We start from the raw sequence: 18,257 nt of genomic DNA, 5'->3' as shown, positions 1-18,257 counted from the left end.
GTCTCAAAATCTTGGAGGAAATGTATTTGTACAGTGAAAAATGTGTTTATATTGTTATTTTTAAGTTACATTTTTCCTGCTTAAAATGAGTAATTATTAGATCACCTGTTCATCTTTGTTTTTTTAAGATTTTAGCTATGGATCAATACAGTTATTTGTATTTAATTCTTTTTCATTGAAAATTATTTCTAAAAGAAGTCTGATCTCATTGTTTCACAGCCTCTGGTGATCCAATTTGATGGGAGAGAATTTTAGCAAATTCATTAAATTCCTCTCTATAAATTGCAAATTTCATATGAAATTATAAAGGTTTACACCACACATCCCTTAACAACCTTTCAAAATACTAATTTAACAATGATGATAAAGTTATAACTTTCAGAGCATAAACTATATTATTTCCTTAATATCTGAATAGATGCAGATTATGTATTTTTACATACATAACAGAATCCAATATTTTTTTCCCATTTTCATATTTCTCTTGTAAATCAAAGCCTTTCAAAATTGCTTAGGAAGCTATTGTTTTTCCATATGAGTACAAAAAATAGTTCTCTTTTCTAAAGCATTACAGAATATACATATGTACAAGCAGTATTTAGTAGTTATGTCTCTTTGTGTCCAGCACAATTATTGCTTGCACTAGCATAAGTGCCCAGTAACTATTTGGTGAGTGACTAACAAATATAAATTCTAAACTGTGTAGTCAGAATGTTCTGAGCTGAAGATTATTTATTGGGAATTCAGAAAAATTGCATACTTCACATGACTCACAGGTACATTTCCTTTGTACTTCATTTAGTTTCATAATGCTGTAAAAATTTTATAGATAGCCAGCCAGCATGGCTCAGTGGTTGAGCATCAACCTATGAACCAGGATGTAATGGTTCAATTTCCGGTCAGGGCACATGCCCAGGTTGCAGGCTGGATCTCCAGTGTAGGCAGCCAATTGATGATTCTCTCTCATCATTGATGTTTCTCTCTCTCGCTCTCTCTCTCCCTCCCTCTTCCTTTCTCTCTGAAATTAATAAAAACATATATTAAATTTTTCTAGGTAATTGTAGAAATGCACCAAGTACACATTTTAGCTAAGTACCTAATGTTAAAATCAGTTTTCATTAGAAGCAATGACTGCAGCTAACTCTCACCATTAAAATGAATTCTAGGACTCAAGATCAAATAAAGAATATCAAAATTTATTTTATTACAATTACTAAAAATTATAATTATTTTGTTAAAGCTTGACATAGTATAAGATAATATTTTTTCAGTACTCTCATCTGCTAGATTACCACTACCAAAATGATCCACACTTTCAACTGAGTTTGGCTCATTCTACTAGGATGGTGTACTGTTAAAGGTGAGATGGCTGCTGTATTGTTGAGTTTTTCTCCCTATTTGTAACAGAGGAAAATTAATGTTTTTTAAATGATCAACTACTTATCTTGAATCTCACAGAAGCAATTATACAAATTGAAGTTTTGTGAATTGCTTAAGCAAGACTTTTTTTTAAAAAAATCCTTAGGTAATATGCCTTCCTGGGAAGGAAACTTAGCAATGTGAATCACATGATTGCACAGAACATTACAGAAAAGTCTGTCTGTGTTTTCTTCCTCCCTCCCTCCCTTCCTTCCTTCCTTCCTTCCTTCCTTCCTTCCTTCCTCCCTTCCTTCCTTCCTTCCTTCCTTCCTTCCTTCCTTCCTTCCTTTTTAAAATTTCTTTCTGGGATAGTGGCTTCACTATCTTTTCTTTTTTTTTTAAATTTCCATCTCCCCACCATCTCCACGTTGGCAACCATTAGCTTGTTCTCTATATCTATGGGTCTGTTTCTGTTTATTCATTTATTTTGGTGATTTTTAGATTCTACATTAAGTGAAATCAGACATCATTTGTATTTTTTCTGTCTGACTGCACTTAGCATAATACTCCATAGTTCAATCCATATTGTTGCTAATGGCAAGTTTTTGTATATACCACATCTTCTTCATCTATTCATCTATCCATGGACATCTAATTTGCTGCCATATCTTAGCTATGACAATAAGCTGCAATAAAGAAAGAGCTGTAAATATCTTTCAAATTAGTGGTTTTGGTTTTTTTTTTCAGATAAATATTCAGAAGTGAAATTGCTAAATGGTATGGCAGCTCTAGTTTTAATTTTTTGAGGAATCTCATACTATTTTTCCATAGTGGCTGCACTAATTTACAATCCCAGCAACAGTGCATAAGTGTTTCCTTGTCTCCACATCCTCACCAGCACTTGTTTGTTGATTTACTGATGATAGCCATTCTGACAGGTGTGAGGGGAAATCTCATTGTAGTTTTAATTTGCATTTCCCTGGTGATTAGTGATGTTGAGCATGTTTTCATATGTCTGTTGGAAATTTCTATGCCCTCCTTGGAAAAGCGTCTATTCAGGTCCTCTGCCCATTATTATTTATTTATTTATTCATTTTATTAATCTTCACACAAGGATATTTTTTCTATTGAATTATAGAGAGAGTGGAAGGGAGGAAAAGAGGTGAAGAGAGAGAGAGAGAGAGAGAGAGAGAGAGAGAGAGAGAGAGAGAGACATTGATGTGAGAGAGCCACATATACTGGTTGGCTCCTGCATGCGCCCCCACCTTGACCAGCAGGGGATTGAACCTGCAGCCCAGTTACGTGCCTTTGACCAGGAATCGAACCTGAGACCCTTTGGTGCCAGGGCTGTTACTCCAACCACTGAGCAGCCGAGGCATCTGCCCATTTTCAATGGGATTGGTATCTTGGGGTGTGGTTTTTTTTGGTAAGTTATATGAGTTCTTATATTATTTTCTTAAGTATTTTTATTGACTTCAGAAAGGAAGGGAGAGGAAGAAAGAGATAGACACAGAGAGAATAATTGATTGACTGCCTCTTGCACAGTCCCTACTGGGGATTGAGCCCACAACCCGGGCATGTGCCCTGACCAGTAATCCAACTGTGATCTCCTGGCTATAGGTCGATGCACAATCACTGAACTGTGACAGCTGGGCAGTTCAGTTCTTACTTTTTTATATTAACCACTTATTAGATGTATCATTTGCAAATATGTTCTCCCATTTAGTAGGCTGTCTTTTGTTTTGTTGATAGCTTACTTTGCTGTGCCAAAACTTTTAAGTTGGATATAGTCCTCTTTATTTTTTTCTTTTGTTTCCCTTGCTTTTGGAGATATATCTAAAAAGGTATTGCTGAGAGTAATATCAGAGTTTACTGCCTATGTTTTCTTCTAGAAGTTTTATAATTTCAGGTCTAATATTTAAGTCTTTATTTTGAGTTTATTTTGGTATATGGTTTAAAAATTTATGACAAAGGATTCAAGGATATATGATAGAGTAAGTACATTCTCCTTAGGAAGTATTGTTGGCAAAACTGAACAGATATATGCAAAAAATGAACTCAGACAACTTATTTACACCATGTACCAAAATAAATGTACATGTGTACATATGTAATTTCTAATATTTTTGGATGCACTTGGTGTTTCACAGTCAGTTAATAAAAATTGGTGCTTAAACTTTTGACCTTGAATGTCAAAATGAGACAATGTGATGGCTTTCAAGATAAAATAATTCTTGAATTTATATCTATTTCTTTTTCATAGTGTGCTAAACCATTTTTAGTAAAATGATAACAGGATCTTTAGAGCAGTGTTCAATTAAGATATCATTTGATTCATTTTAAAAATTTATTTTCAATTATATTTGACATCCAATATTTTATTAGTTTCAACTAGTACAACATAGTGATTAGACATTTATACATCTTATGAAGTGATCACCCTGATGTCTACTACCCATCTGACACTATACGTAGTTATTACAATACTAGAGGCCCGGTGCACAAAACTTTGTGCACTCGGGGGAGGAGGCATCCCTTAGCCCGGCCTGTGCCCTCTCGCAGTCTGGGACCCCTAGGGAGATAACGACCTGCTGGCTTAGGCCTGCTCCCGGGTGGCAGAGGGCAGGCCCAATCCCTAGGTGCAGCCCCTGGTCAGGCTCAGAGAAGGGCCGATTGGGGAGTTGGGGCGCCGCCCCCTGTCATGCACAGAGCAGGGTGGATTGGGAGGTTGTGATGCCACCCTCAGTCACGCTCAGGGTAGGGCCGATTGGGGGGTTGGGGCACCGCCCCCTGTCACACTCAAGGCAGGGTCGATGGGGAGGTTGCCGCACCACCCCCTGTCACACACAGAGCAGGGCGGATCAGGGGGTTGGGGCTCTACCCTCTATCACCCACAGAGCAGGGCCGATCAGGGGGTTGGGGCGCTGCCACTGTCACACTCAGGGCAGGGCCGATGGGGAGGTTATGGCTCTACCCCGTCACACACAGAGCAGGGCCCGTGGGGTGGGGGTTGGGGTGCCGCCTTCTATCACCCACAGAGTAGGGCCGATCAGGGGTTTGGAGGGCTGCCACTCTCACACTCAGGGCAGGGCCGATGGGGAGGTTATGGCTCTACCCCGTCACACACAGAGCAAGACCGATGAGGGGGTTGGGGCGCTGCCCCCTGTCACACACAGAGCTGCAGGGCGATCATGGGGTTGGGGAGCTCCCCCTATCAGGCACAGAGCAGGGCTGATCAGGGAGTTTGGGCGCCTTTCCCTGTCACGAACAGAGCAGGGCAGATAGGGAGGTTGTGGGCCTGCCCCCTGTCACACACAGAGCCACAGGGCGACCAGGGGGTTTTGGCGCTGCCCCCTGTCACACTGATCCCGGTCCCGGGAGGCCTCTTGGCTCCGCTGATCCCGATGCTGGGAAGCATATTACCCTTTTACTATATAGGATAGAGGCGTGGTGCATGGGTGGGTGCCAGCTGGTTTGCCCTGAAGGGTGTCCTGGATCAGGGTGGGGGTCCCCACTGGGGTGCCTGGCCAGCCTGGGTGAGGGGATGATGGCTGTTTGCAGCTGGTCACACACCCTTCAGGGTGGGGGTCGCCACTGGGGTGCCTGGCCAGTCTGGGTGAGGGGCTGAGGGCTGTTTTCAGGCTAGCGAGTGACTGAAGCTCCCAACCGCTCCTTTTTTTCTTTTTTTTTTATTCTGGGCCAGCTTTAGCTTTGAGGCTTGGCTCCAGCTCTAAGGCCTCCGCTGCTGAAAGCAGGTTTCTGGCCTTTGTTTACCTTCTGTATTTGAAACAATGTTGCGATCCTGCTGGCTGAAGCCCGACAGACTAAAGCAGATTTCTGGGGTTTTGTTTAGCTTCTATATTTGTAACATAGTTGCTTAGAGTTGCAGCTCAGAGGCCTGCAGGGGCAGGCGGGGAACATTGGAGTCCTCCGTCACTGAAGCAAGCAAGCCTCATGTTCACTTTAAGCTGCCTGGCTGCTGGCCGCCATCTTGGCCGGCAGTTAATTTGCATATTGCCCTGATTAGCCAATGGGAAGGGTAGCGGTCGTACGCTAATTACCATGTTTCTCTTTTATTAGATAGGATTATTGACTATATTCCCTGTGCTGTACTTTATATTCCCCTGTCTGTTTTTATAACTGGCAATTTGTAGTTCTTAATCCCTTCATCTTTATACTCATCCACTCAACCCCCTTCCCATCATGTGACCATCAGTTTGTTACTATAATATTGTAGTGTAGTTTGATATCAGGTACTTTGTTCTTTTTATTTTATTGCTTTGGCTATTTGGGGTCCTTTGTTGGTTCCATATAAATTTTAGGATTACTTGTTTTAGTTCTGTGAAATATGCCATTGATATTTTGATAGGGACTGCATTAAACCTGTATATTGCTTTGGGTAATATGGTATAATTAGGTTCTTAAGAAATAAATATGGTTACATTTTTAGCTAACCAAATATTTTTGTGAAAGTAAGAATTGTTAGTAAATCTTGCTATGTTAGAATTATTGTCTAGAAAGTAGAGTATCAAGATGTTCTTTTGTTCAAGCATCCTTTTGAATACTTAAGCATTTTTATTCCATTTTTTTACATCTTATATATGTACATAAAATGCGATTCCAAAAACTTTTTATGTCATGTAGCTTTCCTCTAACTAAAGAAATAGCCTATAGTCTTTTGCCTGTTATATTATCAATATCCTGAACCCACAGTACTCCCAGTATCATAAATTATCTATTTGGCCTTCCAAAAAGTTTGAGGCTGCAACTAAAAATGAAGAGCAGACTCTGGCTGAATCCTAAGGCCATTATGTGCATGCCTATTAACACTTTATATTTATAGAATTCTATCATGTTTTAAGCACAGTGTTAAGCACTTTACATATATTTTTTCATGTAGTTTTCTCATAACCAGAAGGTGGCTAATGTGACTACCCTTCTATTACAAAAGAAGAAATAGTCTTCATCAAATTAGGTAGATATGCCTTGGATGACACACAGCATGAAATAACAAAGCTGGAAGCAGAAACCAAGCGGTCTGACTTCAAAACCCAATATGCTCCATACAGCTGAAAACACAGGAAGGATCTGAAAGGAAGCCACTAAGTGAAATAAAAGTCTGTGTTATTGCAATATGATTTTATATAAATTAATTCACAATTTTCATTCTCACCAAAGGACCAATACAACTCATCATAAAAAGTGTAAATATATAAAAACCCTTCTCAGTTTTGAGTTTAAAATGGAAAAATAACCACTCCCAAATTCTAAAACAAAATTTCAAAATGTCATGCTGGTCTGATCATAAATGAGTCAACAATTAAGACGCTGAATTTTGAGGTATTAGGTTAGACCATGTAGGAATAATAAACAAATTCTCATTTTAAAATTAACACTATATAGAAAAATTTATTGTATTTATATTTGCCATTCAGGAAATTTATTGCAGATATGAATATAAAATGTCATTCTATTTTTTGCAAACTTGGCTTCCTCATTTACATTTAGGAAAGCATAACTGAAAATAGTATAATTTTATTATTTTCTTTATGAACAGAGGGAAGATGGGGCATAATGGGCAAGATCCTATAAAACAGCCAGGAGTAGGAGTAGGCCTATCAGACACTGAAGGTAAGTTAAAATTTATGATACTAAATTTTGATTGAATCTATAGGCTACACTAGAAGTGTTTTTCTTTTAAACATGGATGTTGACTTCTAAATTAACATTTTAATGGATACTAATGGCAGGAGCACTATGAAATGAGTCATTGGTATCAACATTATTTACTAAATTAGAATGATTTTATAACTTCATTTAACAATTTTCCAATTTCCTTGTTCATATTTAACGTTTAATTGTCTAATTTCTTTGTTCATGTTTAACATTTAAGTGTTCATACTTAAAAAATTAAGAGGAAGAAGAATGAGAATGATGACATGACAGAGAGAAGACTTAGGAAAAAGAAAATCTTCACATTTTAAAACATTTTTTTTGTTTAAAATGCCATGCAAATAAAAAATAAATCATGAAAGCTCATTTAAGTCAATAAAAATTCTTAAATATATAGAGCTAAGAAGAAACTAATGGTATAAAAATTATTTTGCCAAAAATAAAACTAATAATGACTGAACTAACTTCTAAAGTGAAAAACTAATTTGAAATTAAATTTGGTTGTATTAACAAATGGTAAGGTTATTACAGATGAAAAAAAAAAAAAAAGAAAAAACCCAAAAAACAAAACAAAACAAAAAGACAACACAAACCACCCTTAACTTTAGCAAAAATGTAACCAGTATCTGTAAGTGCACAATGACTGGCTTATCTTTCATAATATTGTGATAAGATCAGATAGCACTGTTATTCTGCATGAATTTACCAACCTCTCAATAATTTTAACTATCCTTATTATTTTACACTATTCCAAGTACTTTCATGTATTATGTCATTTATTTCTTAAATTACCTATGTAGGTAAATCATACCATGTACTGGTTTTACATAAAAAGAAACTGAAGTGTAAACAGCACACAAGATAAAAGCAAGTGACTTGAACCCATGAAAACGATGCCAAATCACATGCCATTGAAAGAATGATTAAAGGCACAATATCACAAGGACACTAGATAGGGAACTAGGAAACCCAGAATTGGGTTTCAAAGCTGGTCCTGATACCTAACTGATGACCTGATCTCTCTGTCTTCTCAAACCTCATCCAACAAATGCAGGGCCTAAGTGATGCCTAAGGTGCCTAGTGGACTTAAGCAGACATCACATATTTCTGATTCTACTTAAAAAAAAAAATCTGGATTTATTTAAAGACTGTGCTTCCTCTCTGTGTTGCCATGTTCCCCAGGGTTCCATCCTCAATCCACCAGTCTGCTTCCCCACCCTCTCTGCATACTCTCATCAATGCTTGTTGATTAGTCCCAAATCTACCATCCAGACTCTGTGGACACCACTCGGAGTATTTAAAGCCTAGCAATTATTATATACTCATGGAAGAGCCTGAGAAACCAAGCAGGAGATAGTAAGGTAGCAGAAAGACGCCGCTGTCCCTGTAGGGATGGCTGAAACCAGGACAGGTCTGTCGTACTGGGAGAGGGAAATACTAGAAATACTAGTATATCTTGAGACAGACAGGATGGAGAGAAATATCCCAGTTTCTCCTTCCTCCCTGTTTCCAATCTCTGTCAGTGCCTAATCAAATCCAGCCTGAAGCCAAGTGTCAGGGAGACAGCCCAGGGAGCAGCTACTCTGGGAAGAGGGCCGGAGAAAGACCGAGAATGCATCTCAGGGCACACAGGCTTAAGGCCAGCACAATATTTTGCCTGGAGATGCTGTAGATACATCAAAGTACATATGCTCTAAACTTAATTCACCTTCTTCCCTATTTTGCCTCTTTCTTCTCCTATGTGCTTCTACCACTCACAAAATCTATGCCTATTTACACCATAATTTTCATAGGCTGTTATCATTGTTCTTTGATTCAAATTTACCTATTTCTCTGCCTGTCTCCTCTATAAATCTGAACAACTCTAAGACTAGGGTTGTGGCTTCCCAGCACTTAGCAGAAAGTCTTGAGTCTAGTGTTAACTTCAACAATGTTTGCTGAGTGAATGAATAAGCAATATAATCAAATACAGAAGTAATAGTCATTGATTTTCATCTGACTCTAGAATTCAGGTATAGAGAGAAGCAATTCATGATCAGTTTTTTCAAAGTTTTAACTATTTGTTTTCACATTTCTTTTGATCTTAAAGTTTATAAATAAACTTCCTTTTGTTATCAGTCAATATAAACAGCCAATTCATGGGAAAACAAAAACAAACAAAACAGAGTTATTCAGTTTGTTTTTAGACATGATATACTTTCCTGACATGGTTATTCCTCCCTTTAGTTCTTTATAATGGTACACTGCTTTGTGGGTTAATAAAATTTTCTTGAAATTGTAGATCTTGCAATGTTCCCTTTCTTCTTGAATCTTTCATGTTAACCATTTAAGTGCTTTGTTTTATGAACACCTTGGTTTACTAGAAGGGAAATTGATCTACAAAGATATGCTCTAGGACAGCATACTTTACATCAAAAGTATATTATAGATTTGAAGTAATTACCTTTATACAATTTGTTTTCATAAATGTTTATTTCTGTTTTAGAAGTATAATATACAGAATCCAAAAAGTTATATAATATGGGGATGAAATTTTATGTTGAGCATCTTAATGAAAAATTTATAATGCTAAATAGTCATGTTCTTAATCTACTTATTGAGCATGTCTACTTATTTGGTGTTCTGATTTTTAAAATATATATATATTTCTACTTAATCATTTTGTCTAATAATGTTTCATCTTCTCTATAGCAGTGACTCATATATTTTAATCCCAGTATAAGATTTATTCAGGGAGCCAGAATGTGAAATCAATTGAAGGTTCTGGGGTTCTGACCCAAGATGTAGTAGAAGATATTAATACTCTTGTGGACTATCTCTACTAATGAAGGTTGAAATTCTATAATTTAAGTTCAAAGTGTGAAGTTCAAATAATCTCTATGTTTGGCACATGATTAACATCCTTTAAATTGTAACTATTATTAAATTAGAAGTGAATTTAAGATAGGGACATTTGGATCCCATCCAAAGGAGTGAAATTAATCAAAATTGATAAAATATCATGCACTTGTTGGGAGAGCTATACAAGACCTTTTCTCTTAAAGATTTAAATCACATGAATTAGACTTTCCAATCATGTTTTCCCAATTTACATTAAAAACCTCTAATACCCTCAAGACAGATGATATGGCCCGTTATTATTAGGTGTATTCAATAGTTTTATTTTGCTAATGGGCATTCATATATATAACATATAGCAGTGATGGTGAACCTATGACACGCGTGTCAGAGGTGACACACAAACTCATTTTTTTGGTTGAGTTTTCTTTGTTAAATGGCATTTAAATATATAAAATAAATTTCAAAAATATAAGTCTTTACTTTACTATGGTTGCAAATATCAAAAAATTTCTATATGTGACACGGCACCAGAGTTAAGTTAGGGTTTTTCAAAATGCTGACACGCCGAGCTCAAAAGGTTAGCCATCACTGATATAGTGACTGGCTTGACCCATTTATTCTTGTAAACCAGGTGTTCACAAGCATTAGCATCAGGCATCTAAATCATAACTTTGTGTGAGGCTTAATTTGCGTGGTTGCATTCATTTAAAAACAAGTAGCCCTAATAAGTCATTTTTTTCTAAGTATGTTTGGATGCTTGAATTTAATCCCTTAATTTCCATTTTCAATGGGCCAGAACAAATAAATCTCTACCATTCCAGAAATATGTTAAGCTCTACTCCCAGATGTTTTCAAACAACTGAGTGTGTGAAAGCCCATCACCAATAATGTTAACTAAGGAGACAGGGGAGAGGGTAGGGCCAAGAATAAGATTTGATTCAGTAGCTTACTGGGAATGTTGTGGGATTTTTTTTAAGCATAACAATTTATGTTGAAGTAATGGAAATCTATAAATCACCACAATGATCTCATTCAAATATATATATTAGAGGCCCAGTGCACAAAAATTTGTGCACTAAGGGGGTCCCTTAGCACAGCCTATGCTCTCTCGCAGTCTGGGACCCCTTGAGGGATATCCACCTGCTGGCTTAGGCCCACTCCCTGGGGGTCTCTCAGTCCAGCCTGTACCCTCTTGCAGTCTGGGACCCCTCAGAGGATGTCCACCTGCTGGCTTAGGCCTGCTCCCTGGGGGATTGGGCCCAAGCTGGCAGTCAGACATCCCTCTGGCATCCTGGGAGCCCTCGGGGGATGTCCACTTGCCAGCAGGGAGCAGGCCTAAGCTGCAGTCAGACATTCTTAGTGCTGCTGAGGAGGCGGGAGAGGCTCCCGCCACCACCACTGTACTGGCAGCCGTCAGCCTGGCTTGTGGCTGAGCAGAGCTCCCCCTGTGTGAGTGCACTGACCACCAGGGGGAAGCTCCTGCATTGAGCGTCTGCCCCCTGGTGGTTAGTGTGTGTCATAGTGACCAGTCTTTCCCAGTCTTTCTGCTGTTCGGGTGAGTTTGCATATTACCCTTTTATTATATAGGATAGGCCACTTACTCAAATTCTCAAAATCTCTAATTCCTAAACTACAAAATTAAGAATAACAACTATATTTTGTATTTATCAAGAATACTAATAATAGAAGTGTGTCATTTACTTGAATATTAAGAACGTTAATAATGTTGAGTATGTCATTTACTTGGAATCCTGAGGTCAGTGACACCCATGTATGGACAAGTATGATGTGCACATCCCAATTCCAGGATACACTGTTCACATAAACCAGTGAGTGAATGGAGTTATTAATGTGGCAGAGGGATGTGGTATATTATATTGCCTGGACCTGGGGTTCAGAATGAAGTGGGGTTTATAGAAATTGGATAAGGAAAAGTTCCCTTATTATACAGAACTGTTAGTAACATATACCTATTGAGAGCTTAACTATTCTGGGCACTGTGTTAGCTCATTTAATTTTCCCAAGAACTCTGGGATGTAAAAACCTTTTGTCCCTAACCCATATTATTGAGTCTGAAGGTAGATGTGATGTCTGGATAAGCAGCATTCATCTTGCAACTATTAGACAAAAAGAATGTAACAGAGAAAAATTACCTGGGTTCTAACTCATCACTGAAAAGGCAATCCTATACCTTTAGGATTCTCGTTATATTAGAAAAATAAATCCCTATTTATTTAGTTATTATAAGTAAAGTATTTTGTTCTTATAGCTGAAAGCATTTCTTAAGAATGAAGAAGGAAAAGAATTTTTAAAGTGCAGTAAAAAGAAGGAATTAAATGGAAATAGTATCTTGGAGTTAACTTATAAAATAATCAAGATATCTACAGTAACTTCTAAGCTTCATTTAAAGCAACTTTAAGACTCTATTAAAGGGGAGGAAGGAGACATGTACTACTATTTGTAATACTTTAAACAATAAAATAAAATTTAAAAAGAAGAAAAAAAAGACTCAATTAAAGGGCATAAAAAAAGACCCTAGTAAGTATAGAATCATTCCATGCTTTCTAGTGGAACAACAAAATATAAATCTAATAAAATCCTGATTAAATTACCAACTGGGTATTTTTGAGGAACTCATTATACTTACTCTAAATTTAATATGAAATAAAGAACCTCCAACATCCAAGTCAACTTTGAAAAAGAGGAGCAAAGAAAACTTTGGTGCTCATTCGTGTTCCTCAAACACTGGTTATTTTCATTTCTCTGACTCCAAGACCATTCGGCTCTTTCTGATACAGTGGGCCCTTTGACCAGTTGTAGCCCACGAGGCATGATGTGTGCCATTTCTGGACTGAGCATTTGATTAATGGAGTGAGATTTGTAGAGTCTTTTCCTTTGGGCATGGCAGTCACAAAGGAGAAGATAAGTGACTGTCCCATCAACCTAAGATGTTGTCACTGTAAAAAGCAGAGACCCTGCCAACTTTCACAGTGAGAGAGTATTAAATCTTTCCATTTTAAATCATTAATACAGGGTGTCCCCCCCAAAAATGTATATACACATTAACAGCTGATAGCTCAATTTTGAAAATTAAATGTATTTTAATAAACACTGCCTTTATAGTTATTCAAAGTATGTGTATACATTTTTTGGGACACCCTATATTTTGGGAATATTTGTTACTGCAGCAGAATATAATCTATCCTGCCTGCTATGGGGGTGAAATCAACCTGTGAGATATTAAGACAAAATGATAAAAAGAGTTTGGAATGTGCGCAAGATGAAGGGAACAATGGCATAGAGTACCAAGGGTAGAGACAGATCCAGGACTAATGGGAACTGAAAGTGGCACCACAAATTAGAAGGGACCCTTTCTCCCCATAAGGAGAAACAAAACCAAACCAAACCCTGAATGATTGTCTAACTTTATATGCAATAGTTGATGTTCCATGAGGATCTAGCAGGAAGCAGTTGACACATTCAAATGGGGTAGTTAGTAGACTCATAAAAAAAGGACCATTTACACAGGTGAAAGGAGCTAACAAGGAGAGGTGAAGTATAAGAGGACTAGCCACATTTCCACCTGGGCCTAAGGAAGCAAGAGAAGGGAGGCTGTTGTCAGAACTCATCAAGAGCTCCAGCCATGTGACAGGAGATTTGACTTAAGATCCATAGCCTCTGTAGCAAGGCACAGCCACTGCAAACAAGCCAGCAAGAGAGGGTGTGGGGAGAGAAGGCAATAAATATCCCAGCCTCTCTCCTCCTACCGGCGCATCTCCTGCTGGCTCTTCACTGCTACAACCTCACCGAAGTCTCAGGGTAAAGGCAGCCCAGGGGATGAAGTCCAAGTGTTTTTTTCTTCTTGGGGCAAAGCAAGGTCAGGGGAGAAATGAAGAGGCAACAGAGAATATCTAGCGTCAGGGAATTGAAAATAAACAGTTGAGGTGGAATTCTAGTTCGTCCTTTTATTTTGCATGGCAGTTAAGGGCATTGGAAGTGAAATGATACCTGGGGCCTGAGGAAAAGTTTTATAGAATGGATCAGTAAAATATTACTAGATTTTGCTTTAGTAGAAAGTGAAAAACCAAAGAATCAGTTAAAATTGAAAGTAGGATTGAAACCACTGTATGTTGCACTAGCCAATTTGCCTCAGTGGATAGAGCGTCCGCCTGCAGACTGAAGGGCCCTGAGTTTGATTCCAGTCAGGCGCAGGTCCCTTGGTTTCAGCCTCAAATCTCAGCCCGCATGCAGGAGGCAACCAATTGCAGTGTCTCTCTCTCACATCGATGTTTGCCTGCCTCTTCCCTCTCCCTTCCACTCTCTCTAAAAAAGCAATGGAGAAAATATCCTGGGGTGAGGATTAACAAATTTTTTTTTAATCACTGTATTTTAAGAGTGGCAAAGTTAATCTAAGAACCCAGAAAAAGAAATGATGTAATGGGCCAATGGAAACATTTGATTTCCATAATCTAATGAACCCTCATGTAATGCCAAAGGTAAGTAATCGCAGGTTCATTCTTTCAGAGGTTATTTGGCTGCCTGGTCACCATCCACTCCTGTAAGAAGCTTGAGGTTCTTCTCTCATTAATTGGTAGGGTAGTCTCACTCTTACAAACAATTTTTCCTCAAGGAGCTCCTATTACACTGTTATCTGGTTTTATTTTTCAAGTTCATTACATGGTAATGCTATTGTTTCTCTGTATTCAAAAAATATATATATGTAGACCCCACTCCCCCGTAACTCCAGGTGGGTAATCTGCCTGCTTTTAGAAAGTCAGGGCAACTTGATCTGTTTTGTTCTGCAACTTAGATGGGAACCCTAGCCAAGGCCTTGTGGACTCCGGAAGCCAGTCTTGACTTCTTAAGCTTAACACTTCTCTGAAAAAGAACTTCATGAGCTCTTGTTTTATATGACAGCCTCTCCTACTTCACATCCTTGGATTTGTTTTCCTGAGGTTTTTGTCAGTTATTTCAAAACTCCAAACATTGTAAATGTGATGTTCACTTAGGTTCTCTCTCTCTCTCTCTCTCTCGCTCTCTCTCTCTCTTCCTTTTTTAATATATTGATTTCAAAGAAGAAAGGAAAAAGGAAGAGAGATAGAAACATCAATGATGAGAGAGAATCATTGATCGGCTGCCTCCTGCTCACCCCCAACTGTGGATCAAGCCTGCAACCAGGGCATGCGCCCTTGACCATAATTGACCGTAATCGAACCCTTTATTCCACAGGCTGAAACTCTACCCATTGAGCCAGAGGGCTCCACTTAGGTTTTTAGTGATTCTTGTGATGGCGTAAGTTTTTTGTTTGTTTTCTGCTTGTATTTTTGTCTTGAACAAGATAATAGGAGGCTTTCAATTAAAAAATTTTAAAAGAACTCTGGTTATTTTCAGACACAGTAAAATGAATGCTAAGAAGCATGTACCAAAAGGACAAAAACTGCACAAAACATTGAAGAAGATCAATCAGAAAAATCTATTTATTCCTACTAAAATCATGTTCTTTCTGGCTTTGTCTCAGAGAGAAAGGATTTCTTTATAGAACAGAATACCGAGAGATTGTGCAGGCTTGCCCTACTTTCGCAGAACTCTTAAATCATATTAAGCCAGAATGCCTGCCTTATTGTATAAGATATCTCCTTGAATCTGGGTTATTTCAAATACTGGCTTAATGAAAAGCTTACAGAACTCTTCTCCCCTGGAAAAAAATTGTAATGAAAGCATAACAAAATGCCTCCTCCCTCAGCCCCACTCAGCCCTGGGACATGAACAGTATTCAGATGTAACTGCATAGCTTTGAATAATAGAGGCTTGGATATATATGTAAGCAGAATGAAATTAATAAAGTGACATACAAGCATTTATTTTAGGTGAAACTATAGGGTTGGGGGGAAATCCAAAAGTATCTCACTTTGGTGGCCTCCGCTTAGTTTAGTAGGAAGAGTATGGGCTTTTCAATCAGACTTGCTAAAAATCACTTCCTTAAGACCTACACAGAAATGATAGACACCTTATAAATTTTCTGTAAAGATTAGAGAAATTTTACAAATTCCTTCATTGACCATCTAATATATACTAGGTATCTTTTCAATGAGATAAACAGGCAAGGGTGAATAGGCAGGGCTCTTGCACTTTCAGGCTGTAGAGTATAATCCCTAAGGTGTCTGGAACACAAGAGTAATTCAGTAAATTGAATACATTATTATTATTACCCTTAAGTAAATCATAACTCCCTACATGTAACAGGTCAAGAAGTATATGTTCATAAATTAATGCCTTGGAAAGGAAATGGGTGAGCATATACTCTCTCTCTCTCTCTCTTGATTGTACCTGGTCTTTTCAGGACAACTTTCCCACAAATCCTGAGAGACCCCCCTAAATCCCAAGTGCCCTCCCTTCAACACACATAAGCTCAGAAGCATGTACCTGAATTTGGCATACAATTACTATTATTTAATAAAGACATTGTCACAATTTTGACAATAACCTTCAGGTTGTCTTGTTAGAAATATCTAATCTAGTTATGTGACTTACAGAAAATTAGCAAAATTAAAATTTAGCCTCCTTTCTTGAAAGTGAAATTAAAATACCTGTATTTCACATGTTTGAGGAAAAATGAGATAATGACAGAAACTTGTGTTAATTTTAATACTATTTAATTGGCATTCATCATGCAGAATATCACAACACTGTTCACTTGTGTTGAAAAATAACCTTCAAGGTTATTTTTTTTTTCAGAAAGGGTTTATTGAGCCGCCGCTAGACAGAAAAAAGGCCAGACTGGGCATTCAGTCTGAGCCTAGCAGCGGGGCTGGATGGAAAAGATAAGCCTTCCTGCCGTCCTGGGGCTAACGGGCTCTTTCATTCAATGAGTTTGGGGAAGAAAAATATAAGTTGTTTTGAAAGAATTGACATTGGCCATAGACAAAAGGAGCGGGAGAAGGTGAAGCTGGGCTAGCTCTGGAGAGGTGCAGAGTCCATAATGAAAAAGTGTTTGCTCTTTTGCATCGGTGTGGCCAACAGTCCACAAAGTTCATGTCTATAAGCTGGATGAGATGATGTCTGGTGGTTGGCTAGTCTCTCTAGATAATCATAGGAATTAATTTCTAGATAAACTTGGAAGTTAACCCAAAGTTTCAACATGCACTCAGGAATGTAAGCAGTCCTTTGTTGGTTTTGCCCTGCAGTTGTTAACTGATTAAACTCTCTTGTCTCCTCCTTCCCCCCTCCAGTCTGCTACAATTTAATTTAGGACATCTCAGAATTTTCTCCTTGTCACTGGTTACAGATGAGTGTATACTTAAACTCTGAGAGAACTGAAATTTAGATTTCTTGAAATATATTTGGGTTGAAGATTCATTTATCTCTTGAAAACCAAATTCATTGAATTGTACTGGAAAGAAATTATATCTGACCACCAAGCACTTAACAAATCCTATCTTAGGAAATCTCTTTTAACTCTTTATTAATAAATAGTATGTGTTAGTAAAAAGTGCTGGACCCAAACACTGTAGTCATCCGTGGGATACAGAGGTAGAAAGTATAAAGGAGCTAGCTGCCTGGGGTCATTTTCTTTGGCAGAGCAAGCTGATTTATCCAGTGTCAACTTCATGAGATCTTACAGTGAGAGTAAGAGCTCTCTGTAGATACAATTTACTAAACTATAAAATGAAATAGACTAGTTCCATTACTGCTTCCCCCTTCAAACTAATGTTTATCTCATTACTAGGATAAACCTTCAGAAACTATATTTCTTCAAGCCTTTTATTCAGTCCTGCACATTAAATGTTCTGAATAGGTAAGAACCTTCATCCAGAGAACATGTTTCTGAGGATTAAGTTAACACATATAAGTGGTTTTCATACAGCCTCTGAAAAACAGTGCTATGCCAGGAGATGAAATTCAATACAAACAAGATTACCAGTCTTATGAAAAGATCTAGTAGCTTTCCTTGCTACTCAAGTGCATGGTATAAAGAAAAGGAAAGTACCAATTACAGATAATTATTAAGTATCACAGTCAAATTACTGAGTATTACTTGGGATTTTTGGAAGAAAGAGATAATTCCAGCATGGAAAGTAAAATTATTATAGATTCTAGGGCAGGGTTAATACGCCCGCTTTAAAATTATAGAGAAGGATTAGTGAATAGAACAAATTATAGCAAGCTGACTTCTTCTCTGTAACAGGCTCAGCAAGTGGAAATATAAATTTTATTTGGAAATTTCAATTTTAAATATTGACTTATCTGAATATTTCAAGACATTTTGCTTGTTTGTTACTTGAATATATTGGACAATTGACCTAATAGTTTAGATATGCTTGTTAGATGTAAAAGTTTATTTTCCATTGCATCAAGTGTTGAGAAATAAAAAGAATTTATGCTTA

The 18,257-nt window shown here is 37.7% G+C and overlaps 1 protein-coding gene across 2 annotated transcripts in view; it reads left to right on the top strand.

Annotated features, from left to right (window-relative positions):
• PCLO (piccolo presynaptic cytomatrix protein) overlaps nucleotides 1-18,257 on the top strand; it is a 285,323-nt gene that overhangs the window by 254,603 nt on the left and 12,463 nt on the right. For both annotated transcript variants that reach the window (XM_059712170.1, XM_059712171.1), the window contains one exon: nucleotides 6,917-6,990. In XM_059712170.1, coding sequence (XP_059568153.1) covers nucleotides 6,917-6,990 — 74 coding nt within the window. The remainder of the gene's footprint in view (nucleotides 1-6,916; nucleotides 6,991-18,257) is intronic.

This window comes from Myotis daubentonii, chromosome 10 (genome assembly GCF_963259705.1).
Source record: "Myotis daubentonii chromosome 10, mMyoDau2.1, whole genome shotgun sequence".
NCBI classification, from domain to species: domain Eukaryota; kingdom Metazoa; phylum Chordata; class Mammalia; order Chiroptera; family Vespertilionidae; genus Myotis; species Myotis daubentonii.
Note: the sequence above shows the minus strand (reverse complement) of the source record. Positions and strands in the feature narration are given on the sequence as shown.